The 11,938-nt window shown below is 36.6% G+C and overlaps 1 protein-coding gene across 1 annotated transcript in view; it reads left to right on the top strand.

Annotated features, from left to right (window-relative positions):
• Nucleotides 1–3,454: 3,454 nt before the first annotated feature.
• Nucleotides 3,455–11,938, top strand: part of SLC28A3 (solute carrier family 28 member 3) — a gene marked incomplete at both ends in the record, with an annotated part of 39,070 nt that continues 30,586 nt past the window's right edge. The window contains 2 exons of the mRNA XM_082301300.1: nucleotides 3,455–3,511; nucleotides 11,074–11,175. Coding sequence (XP_082157426.1) covers nucleotides 3,455–3,511; nucleotides 11,074–11,175 — 159 coding nt within the window. The remainder of the gene's footprint in view (nucleotides 3,512–11,073; nucleotides 11,176–11,938) is intronic.

The raw sequence follows: 11,938 nt of genomic DNA, 5'->3' as shown, positions 1-11,938 counted from the left end.
GTTTTGTCTATCTCATTGCTTTTGAAAATTTTAACTGAAATGTTCTTGGAATCACAGTGGAGTAATTCTAACAAAATTATACATAATGAATAGGATCATTTTAGAATGTAAAAGTTTTGAATTTTTGAAATTTAGAACTTTACAGGTTCTAACTATGAAGCTGCTTCTCACAGTTCAACAATGAAAAAAACCCAGAATGACCATACTCTTTTTTAAATACCTTGTTTCTTCAGACTCCTGGTCATCTTCTCTATGCACCCAATAAATTATTAGGAATCACGCTGCTATGTATTTGCCTGCTGTGTGTACAGTTAAGCAGTGCTGTTATTTTTGTATATTTGTACTTTTTTGTACTACCCAAAAAAACCTTTCTGGCCTAGCCAGTCTGTGTAACAATTTCAGAGCAAGTTGAGCATTGCTGTGCTGTTACTTGAAGCACAAAGATGTTCTGAATGCTTTACCTTGTGACTAGGATTTCATGGCAGGGTTATTTAGCAGTGGGAATGTTTCATTTGCTAACAAAATATTTTATTTACTTGCCATAGCATTCAGTTTCTTTGCCACTAAGACCTCTAAGCAAAAAGCTCAGCTAAAAGCCCCTCCTACTAACAAGACTTCTTGTTTCCTTCAGCTGCATTAGAATACAAGGAAAAGCACTCTGAGGGTGTGATAACATTCAGCTTCCTTAAAAATTTCTGGGGAATGACTGAACCCACTTATCACATGTTTTGAGGAAAGGATTCAAGAAAATAGCTGTTACATTCAAAACTTTAAAAAAAATATTAATTACAAAATTTTATTAATTTTCTAGCTTTTGGTCATATGTATGATGAAATAACAGTACTTCACCGTACCAGCTATACATAATATTGTAAAAATACCCAATACGTTAACATTAAATTTTCCTTAGTCTCTCTATGAAAAGTAGTTTCTGCTTTTCCAGATTGTTGTTTTAATACACTAAAATACTTTACTTCCCTAGTTTCTCAGGCCTGCTAACTAAAAAAGCAGCATTCTTTCAATAAATTCATAAACTTCTACCATTAAAAATGGAAGTGAGGACCACCCAGGAAAATTATTCCTTCAAATGAAAATAAACTTCCTCCATGTATTATTCACACTAGGAAAAATATAAATCTCATTTATATATGAAATTCACTAAGAGAATTAGGCCTTTTGATTGGTCTTCCTCTAAATAAGATAAAGAGATTCCAGAGTTTATGCAGAAATAGTGGGATGGAACATAAAGTTTCTTAACACTATTCTTTGGAAACAATTTTAAGATTATTGTAAATTTTTTTCTCTGCTATTAGTCAGTAGAATTTTGGCAACACATATTTGTTTCAGCCTAGCAATTAATCTATTGTTGTAAAAACATCCTCAAATTTAAGGATGTGAGTCTTTAAGGCTTTCTTGCGGCCAAAGGAATCACATAAGTGGAAAACAGACATTCAGGCTTGTTATCAGTTGAAATGGTGGGATGCAATATCCCTCATACACATAACATGTCTTCAAGTAAGTATTTAAACTAACCAGAAACAGGAATGGGTTTCTGTAAATCAAACATTAAATATAATTCTGACTGATCATGTCAAAAAATATCAGGGAGTTACCTAATTTTCTTTAAATGTATGGTCCTCTGTCCACAGAGAAATGGCATTTTTCATGGTTTTCATAGTGAGTTCAGATTTTTCTTGGATGTGTGGATATTCGTGTTTTAAATAGCCTGTGAGTTTTCTAACATAAAATATAATTCAAAGGAGGAAACCACTCTGAAATTATTGAGTTAGTGTTATTCTGAGATTTTTTTAATGAGAAAGAGAGATTTAAAAATTATCTGAGTTGCCAGAAGACAAAAAGCAATAGCAGAAAATACTTTGTCTTGTAATTGTTAGGAGGGTAGAACTTTCTTCCAAACATGCAAATGCAGATTACAGACTATAAGATTGTGTGGACTGGTTTTGAAAATTATTCACTGCCTTGTTTCCTCTGCTTTCTTGTAGTAAAACCATGTTTAGAATTGGAAGGAGGAGAGAAGGAAGAAAGGAAGGGAAAGCAGCTGAGGTATGCAGAAATCAGCAGGCAATTGTATAAAAACTCGTTAAAAATATTTGTAGTTATTTCTTGCTGAAAAGTGTTGTGTAGAGAGAAGTAATTAGTCAGAAAATTTTATCTACTCACACGGCAAATACAACTAACAATAAACACATTAATTTCAAAACCTGGGTCACCAAAAATATTCTGAACACTGCAAATCTAAAAATCATTAAAAACCCTACACTCCTTGCAAAAACAAAAACCCAGCTAGTCCTCCTTTTTGAGCAATAGTTAAAATATTCAGAAAGCACATATTGCAACAGTATGATTTATAATATTAGTAAAACAGTTGGAAGATTACTCAGAAAGATGCATCATCTTATTTTTCATGTAATCATTCATTATTTCAAATAATATATTCAGTCATGCCAATCCATTCTGGTTTTATACGTAAAACAGGGCATAGTTTTTTGCTTTTCACAGGGTGAGGCATAACTCATGACATTTTCCATCTGCATGTAAAAAGTTATGAATGTAGGCAGCTAATGAATTCATAAATATACTTTATTGTATTTCCAAGAAACAGAACATTGTCATTTTTGCTGTTCTTAATGGCAAAATTTATATTCACACAAATCCCATCTGACGTTGGCATCTGTAATAGTGCTAGTATTTTCAGGACTTATATAGAACAAGCTGCATACACCAAGTCCATAGCCAACAAAAGACGTGGGTAAGAGACTCAACTGATAGTTTTAAGAACATCTACTTGCAATACAGCAAATAGCAAGCCTGAAAAGTATTAGAAAAACTCCTCAGGTAAAGGTGAGTAATCTGTGGACAGATTACCAAAAGACTCGGTGCCATAAAGTACAAGATGCCAACTGAAAGTGGTTTAACCAGTACATGTCAGAGTTTTGAGTGTTGTTTGCATTTTCCTTTTTCTCCTGCTAGGTGAAGTCCCCAACTACTATGAAAATAAAGCTACAATAATATCACAAAAATAATGGCTTGAGAATACCTGTAAGAAAGGACAAAAAACATGTTGGCCTCTCAAAATCTGGGTGTGGACAGTTTTCTCCCATGCAAGTGAGGAAGGACCGAATTCATATAAGTATACACATTTGCTTTTAGGATCACCCAGAGATATACTGGGTGAAATATGTTTCTTGGGCCTGCAGGTATCCTCTAATCTTGTCCCTGAAGGCCGTTTTTCATGCTGGCCAAAAGGGGCTGTGCCAGTGGAGCGAGAAGGTGGAGCTAAGTGGGAGTAAGAGTAACCTGAGAAGGCCTCCAGTTAATTGACTTCAAGTGATACCGGTCCCGTGGATGGATTAAGCAGGTGCTGGCAGATTCTGCCCTGCGCTGTAAGTAGCTTCCGACGTCCACCCAGACCTCTCTTGTCCACACCAAGCAGATGGAGTTGACGGAGACTGACCATGATCGCTCAGGAGTGCACAATTTGGCCTTCCAGGTAAGCGTGGTTTCCTTTGCTTTATGGGGAAGAGAAAGGACTTAATAACGTTGAACAACGTTTAATTCAGCCCCAGAACAAAGAAAAAGCTTTTTTATTGCGCTGTGCCTGCAGGTATTTTACAACACTCTATGTGCTGATACCCTGCCAAAGTACACGGCTCTTGTAAAAAGCAGTCTGAGCACAACTGACGTATTCAGGAGTATGCTCTACTCAGTGATATACAGCTATCTTCGAAATGTGTCCTGACTCGCTAATATTTCATAGGCTGATGGATCTCACAACTGGCTCCCATCTGCTGTATCAGCTGTTGGTTTTTCCTGAGGATAGGTAATTTACAGTTCTGTTGAAGAGAAGGTCATCATCATGCAGTGGGCATATAACTTATCAAAGCAATGTATATCAATAATATGAGAAAAACAGTAATGTAATCATAGTGGGGCAAATCATTCTTACATACATAAAGTAACTGCAATTGTCTTGTTATGCTCTCGAGAAGAACAAAGAGAGAAGGTAAGGAGCCAGCCCAGAAGGTGTTGAGTTTTCCGGGTATAAAGTAACGTTAACAGCTGCTTTAAAAACGCAGATTTCAAAAGCGGAAGCACAAGCCCCCCCAAACAAACAAACACCACCACCAAAAAAAAAAAAAAAAAAAAAAAAAAAAAAGGCAAAACCCCAAAACTAGTTAGTTATTGTTTTTCAGTGTCCAGCATCCCTGTGCTTTCACTGGAATTAGATCAGGGACAAACAGAAACTTGTGAACCCGCAGCCTGGCTGGCTCACTGTAGTTTTTGCTGAAAGTAGAATAGGCTGGGGAGAGACAGTGGCTCTGAAGTACTCTGAAGCTATGTTAGCAAAGCAGCCTCTTGCTCTCCTTTGCAGCCTCCGATCCTTACGCTGCCCCTGAGCTCAGCCGACACTATTCAAATAACACAGAAGGATCTTTGTAGATGCTAAGCATGTGGACTATTACCTAACATCAGCGACATTCAACCACTCTGTATATTTATTCATTGCGCTATAGGGACAGACAGGGACATCAGGGAATATTTACGGAATGTTGGCAAGAGAGATAACTCTTAAAACGTGATAGCCCAGTGGTTAGGGCATTCTCCTGGGTAATCAGAGAGCCTTCAACGCATCTGTGCTTCGGAGCAGACAGACAAGCAATTTGAACTTGAGTCTCCCTCAGTTCAAGGGAGCGAGATAAGAGAAGGTTTCATCCTGTCTGTGTTTTCACACAAAATGTGTGCCTAAGCTAGTTTAATCAGCTCCCAAAGTGTGCTTATAAACTCAAAAAGGAGAGGAGTCCTAGCTGCAGAAGCTCCGTGTAGAGCTCTCTTGAATGGCCTAAGCTGAAAATCACGTTTTTCTTCAGAGGTCCGTGGAGCACAGTACAGTGACCTGGGTTAATCCTCTGCCTTACTCAGCTAGCTCACCTGGACCATTTTTATTTACTTTGATACTGTCTCTCTCTGTTTCAACACGTAAGTCACTCTCTGGAGAAAAGAACATGCAGCAGGAAGTAGGTAAACTTCTGTATATAAGCAAATAAATCGCTTCACGGTAAAAGCCACTGAAAAGTAAACAATCTCATAATTGCCCACTCTTTCTTGTATTTAAGCTTTTCTTGCACAAAGAGTGAACACTTAAATTCCTTCAAAATAACAATGTCTTACAGTATTAAGCAATGAGTATCTTACTTAAATCACAAAAGTGTTCCGGAAAAGGCTTAATTTCAACCGTTTTATGTATCCATTTACGTACCATTTTAAGTATCCATAGGTACCTTCAGATGCACCTGAACCATTTAATGAGTAGTGCACAAGGAGATAAGGTAAGAGAGAGACAAAGTAAATCCGAGTTAGGTAATTTGTTTTATAAAGTGCCTAAGTTAGCAAAACAGGTCTCAATGTAATACAAAGCAGCTCAAGGCTAGCAAGTGATGGACGAAGGAGCATATCAGATCTTTATTAAGTCAGGAATGAGAAGCATTGTGTTTTCTGTTGCAAAGGGACTCCAACAGGATGAATAAGTTGTAATATAGAGTAGTCTGCTTTTTGACTTGTCCTGCTAATGGTCAAAGGGAGGTAACTATGAGCTCTTCTCAATTTCTCATTTGCTATCGATATATAAACACATCCATCTGCGCTGTGAAAAGATTTTCACTGCATCACAGAAGCATTTCACTGCATCACCATTTTCAATGGTACTGTAGTACACCCTCTGTTAACCAATGTTAACTTTCAGATATGACATGCATCAATCTAGCATGAAGTTATATTAATACCATTAATTGCATTTTTAAAAATGCATGGTTCTGCAAAATATCAGCTACTTGTTTAGTACACAATGCAGTTTCCACTGGAATATAGCACTGAACTTGCAAGTCCTGCATTATTGCCTTGTGATAATGCCAGTACCTGGGAGACCCAAAAGCAAATTTCCCCCTCATTAACAGCTCAAAATGGTCTCAAAAGAAAACAGACTATAAACCCCAAATGTACCCCTCTGCTGTATCTCTCTTTGTCTCTCTCTCTTTTTGATATTAGGAGCATCTCAATTACCAACAGCCATTTGAGTGTATTACAAGTGAGCTTTTTGTATTGGTTTTAAGAAGATACATAGCTTTATCCGTATTGCCAGTCTTCCCTAGCATGCCCCTACACTTCAGTAATAAAGTATTTACTTTAATAAAACCCAATGCGGTAGTTAAGATTTACATGCTAAAGTTACCTGCTTTGGATGCTGCCTCATAACCAGAATCAACAGATAGCTGCACTGTTTACAATGAGACACTCAGGTTGTTAATTTTTTTTCTATCTTAAAAATGTCATGTAATTTAAGGAACTTAAATCATTATGCTCAACTCAGAAAATTGTTCCTGATAAGTGTCTATGTACCAGAGTAATAGATTGTGTATCTATAGCTACAATAATGTCATACGTAATGTGTGGAAATGCAACTGTGTCTCTTGTCTGCAGGGTGGTTCAGTTAACTTCTCATTGATTGCGCTGCTGGCTGGAGGATCACTACACTTGCCGACAGATTTTCCTGCTCATAAACCCTGTATCACTAACAATAACCCTAAAACTGAGATTGGATTTACCTCGCTTGTATTTAGCCCTCATTTAAGAGGCAAAATTTTTATCTAATCAGTTCTGATGATTCAAATCTCTGATAACATTAAACATCAAGTCACACTTACTCCATAAGGAATGATAAAAGTTGCATCATAAAAAGGAATGGTAGGTGGGACGAATAAGCTCCCCTACATTTAAAAGCAACATAGAGGCATATATAAAATAAATACAATGGAAAGGGAAGTAACAGCTAATAAGTAATTATTGTTTACTGGCCTCCTATTGTTAGGGTTATGATGCATTAAACAGTCTCTACCTGTTTCTGTAGCAGAGCATACCATGCTCTTAAGAAGTTGACTTAAGGAAGGATCCCCTTTCAAATTCTGCCAAAGGGTAGGACATTGATACTGCCATAATGCATGCAGTATTTGTACTCCATTTCATTTGAACAAGCTTAAAACATGTCCTAAAAAATGCCATTTCTGTTTATTGCCATTCTTCACAGCTTCCTAGATACTCTTGTCTGGTTGGTTAATTTACGCTGTAGATGCTATTAAGAATTTATATTTCGTGAGCATCTCTGTTATGTTTACCCTTGGAAATGGAGGCGGTGTTGCACTGCATTGCTTTATCAAATACAGTCAGGAAATTATGCAGTCCTTTTCCACATTTTCAAAACTTGCTTTCCAAAGCCATACTTGGGGTTTTTTTTAATAAAAAACTCTACATTTCAGGATGCTATCGAACTATCTTACCCTGACAACCTAAATGTTTAAAGAAAACAACAATATATTCAGTGGTGGGGAGTCTTATTTACAGTCCTTTTCAAAACAGCCCATGAAGACTTAGTCTGCTAAATTTAAATCTGGCAGTACCTGTTTCTTATCTGTTGTTTCTACAGCTCATTTACTGTAGTTTAGTACGTGGATAATGAACGTTCATCCTTCCTGTCTTGTACACTGAGTTTTATAATTCAGCAGGTATTTATGAGTGCAGTGGTTATTAATTTAAAAAGATTCTTCCTCAATATTTAAAATGCATTTAAACTCCTTCAGAATCATGGCACTGGCTAGGAAAAAAATAATACATGAGGGAAAATTTAGATGAATGGTGTTCAGTTCCACTGGATATTTAAAGAAAAGCAATTTTGATCTGTAAACTAGATGGCTTCACCGCTGCTGGGCGAATACAATTAAAAATCTAATAAGATGCAACAAAATCCGATATTATAACTTAAACTATTTGCTTTTGAACCCTCTGTTTTCCACTGAGTTCTTTGAGTATCCTGATTCTAATCTCCAGTATAATGTAAGGACCCACCCTTAAACCATAAACAGTTTAAGTAGCAGTCTGGATGCACTGATGGCCAGCCTGTTTTCATCCCTAACTAGCATGAGTGTAACACCATCTACTCCAGAGTGTCTGCTATTCTTAAAAGCACAATAGAAGTTACTAGCTCTTTGCAAAATCCATCCTCCTTCAAAAGCAAGGAGGAAAAGTCAGGGAAGGGCCATGAATGTAGTTGTGCAACAATACTTGATGAATGAACAACTCATCTAGGGGAACTAAACAAACATTGTAAGAACATTTCACTTACACAGCTGAGACAGCTCTATGCCCTTGTTATTTAATCAAATACTTTACAAGAGTGGAATTCCAGTCAGTCAAAGCAAAGCAGCTTGCAAAAGCAGAAGCACAATTTCAAAACACTGTTCATATTGCAAACATTCAAAATAGATGAATCCACTCTGTAATCCTTTAACTATGAACTGAACTAAAGCAAAGAGAATTTTCCCATCCAAGCTTCTCTGTGAACTTCCTGCTCTCTCATATCACCTGGAGATTGAAGTTTCAGAAGTGACTTTACATATTGCTGGACTGGTCTGTGCTCATAACAGGACTATGCTAACTGTAGTTCCCAGAGCTTGAACTCCCATTTGCTTTTACAGTGTTTTGTTCTCCAGACATTTACAGGTAGCTGGAAAAGGATACTTCTTAAATGGGATACACATTTTCTGCCTGTGCTGGGTGCTTAGATAGCAATCACCAACAGCAGGTGATATGCACAGACTGACATTTTGTTGAGAAGCTCCTTCAGCAACTCAGACAATAAGCGAACAAGAAAAGGGAATAGGCAGTTTTATTTATCACTTGAATATTTCTGTTCTTATTAGAAATTAAAAATAGCCTTTTGTCTTCAAGCAGTAGGATTAAATGTTTTCACCAAACAAAACAAACAAAATAATTCTATAAAGGGGAGGATGAAGAGACAGTACTTTAAAAAACAGCTGTGAAATAAGAAAATTACTCAGCTTTATGGCACTCATTTAAAGACTGTTCTAGTCAACAGTCTTTGAATGAGTGCCATAAAGTAAACTTGTTATCAATAGTAATTAAGCAGTTTCTACTGAATCAGTAATATTCCAGAAATGTGATATGATCAGTTGAAATAGGGGCTTTTTATGTTCACAGAGAAGGACAAAAATCTACCATTCTGCACCATGGGCTACTGAATTCCAGCAATCGTGTGGTGCTCTTACTGGTTTTGTTACATTTGTTACATTACTCATACATTCATATATTCAACTACTCTATAAATGAAACTCTTAGGTAATTGTTACACTTGAGTGGTGGATTCGACAAAGTGATTTCTAGAGATTTCTTCCAACACAGATTGTTCTTTACCTGTGTATTTCACAGACAGCAGCTTGCATGCTTATTGTTTTTCACGCATTTACTGACAAAAGTCCTAGGAAACCTACTTTTTCTTCCTCAGCCCCAAGTACAGAAATCTTCAAAGATACTATCTCAGGAGTGTGTGTGTATGTGTATGTGAATTACAGAACTATACAGCTTTGCCTTCACTATGCTGTCCTGTGTATTATTTTTAATATATCTTAGTGGTACAGTTAATCACTGCTTCCTGTGATTTTTTTTTTTTTTTTAATTGTATGGAGTATTCAGTAGCTGCATTTGTTGCTTATTGCAGGGGCAGCTACAGTAAACTCTTATGATGGCATAGTTAGAAGGCAAACAAGTAACAAATGCTTTTGAAAAAGAAATATCTCTATCTTACGGGAAGGAAAAAAAACTCTTCACGTAGAAGCATGGGAACTGATATATCAAGGCCACAGCACTTGAATAAACACCTTCTTGTGTCTCCTCTCTCTTCTCCAAGACACACAAAGTTACAGAAACACTTTTACTGAAACTGATTTTTCGTTAAGTTTAGAGGCAAAGTATCTTTAAGGAAAATATGTTACTGAGCATTGTTCTAGTTGCTTCGAAGGTCATGTTTCTGCTAAAAGGCAAAATTCAATTTATATCTAGTAGTACTGCTTATTCCTGTGTTTATCATAATTTACTATGATTCAGTTTATTTTGTATTATTCATGTGGAAGTGATTGTTGTCATTGCAAATATTAACTTACTGGGTTTATTACCATGTAAATAATGAGATACTTCGTGCAATAAAACCCAATTAATTGACCATACTGTAACTGCTGCCATAAGAAACTACTGAAATACAAAGCATTCACAGTGACTGCAGGTATAAGTTATCTGAAATTTTGTTTAAGCAGCTTTCTTACAAAACCAAGAACCAGACATTCTAGGACCATTAAAAAGAGATAATGTATCCTTCAAAACATTAAAGAACAAGAAAAGAGAGATTCAGAATTTATTTAAAAAAATATAGAAATACTGGGGCTGCTTATGACTGTCTTCATCCCTCAGTGTGGTAAAACTTAACTCCTCTCTTTAAAGGTACCCCGAGTGTTTTATTCTAAGAGCAATAGAAGTACATGTTCACATTTACTCCATGTAAGGAGCATAAATTACAGAGCAAAGGTACTAACAACTGGAGAAGGCCCCAATAGTCCATTTTGCCCTTGGTGAGGAGAAGGGCTGGATTTTTTGTAAACTTGTTGAACCAGTCCTGAGACAATGAGCAGCACAATTCACCATGGGAGATATGTGAGTTTAGTCAAGAAAACAGCAGATTCACATTAGATGAGCACCATGCATGACCAAGGCTATAGTGCAGGAACTGAACAGCCAGGCTTTGCACACCAAGTTTTGGGCTCCCTGTTCCAGTAAAGTAACACCAAGAACTGTAGAATCATTTAGATAGTAAAAGACCTCTAGGATCATTGAGTCCAACCATTAATCTAGCACCACCATGTTCACCAATTACTGTGTCCCCAAAGTGCTACATCTACAGGTTTTTGGAAAAAACTTCAGGCATGGTGATTCTATCACTTCCCTGGGCAGCCTGTTGCAATGCCTGACCACCCTTTCAGTGAAGAATTTTTTCCTAATATCTAATCTAAACCTCCTGTGGTGCAGCTTGAGGCCATTTCCTGTTGCCCATTCACTTTCTTCCATGGAAGCCCAGGCATCAGAGTGTAAATCAGTTCTTACTGTACATGAGAAAGCCTTTCAGCTTCTGATTTGAACCAGTATAATTTCTGGTCCTAGAATGACAGCGGTGGTGTGGATGTTACAAATCTGAAAGGCACTGGAGACAATTCACAGACAATCAAGAACTCACAAAGTAAGAAAACAGTGCATACTAATCAGGTACGTTTTTTCTTCCAAATAATCTTATGAAAATTAGTAAACCTCAAATTCAATGTCAGCAATGTAATAATATATCTAAGACAGCTGTTCTAACAAAATCTGAATATAATTTAAAATGTATAAACAGGGAAGTGAGTTTTGTTCTCAAAAATACATTAAGGAAAAAACACAATTACAGGGTATGTAGGGCTCAGAAAAATGTTTTCTAATGTCATAATGGCCTCATACAAAAGAGGCATCAGAAATGGTAATCAGAGGGAAGACTGTGGATGAGGAGTTGACATAGACACACGTTCTCATAAGAAGGTGGAAAAAGAGAATCTGTAATCCCTGGTTTTAGAGATACAATCTTCCAATCAGACAGAGAATTCATATTACTAAATATTTAATAATATATTAACATTTAATTATGAAATAAAAATCCAAAATAAGGAAAATTTTAGACAAACACAAACTTGAGGAAACAGGTCCTGTGTAAAACTGACCAGAGAAGAAGAGAACACAATACAGATTACTGTAATAAACAACATGTTCATTTTGACTTCTTTTGCCTGTATGTTTGTTTAACCCCACATAGTGAATATCCCACTATGAAGACATGAGAGTCAGGTTAAAAAATCCACAGGTATTTTACCATTGTCAGGTATTAATATTTTCAGATCCCCACTCCAGAAATAACTTGCTACTCTAAAAATTCAGTTCTGTTGTAATCATATCTACTTGCCAAATTTGGTAATAGTACTCAAAGCAGCAGCATATAAGG

This window comes from Coloeus monedula (genome assembly GCF_965178545.1).
Source record: "Coloeus monedula genome assembly, chromosome: Z".
Lineage (NCBI taxonomy): Eukaryota > Metazoa > Chordata > Aves > Passeriformes > Corvidae > Coloeus > Coloeus monedula.
This window is presented reverse-complemented; position numbering and strand designations above follow the sequence as displayed.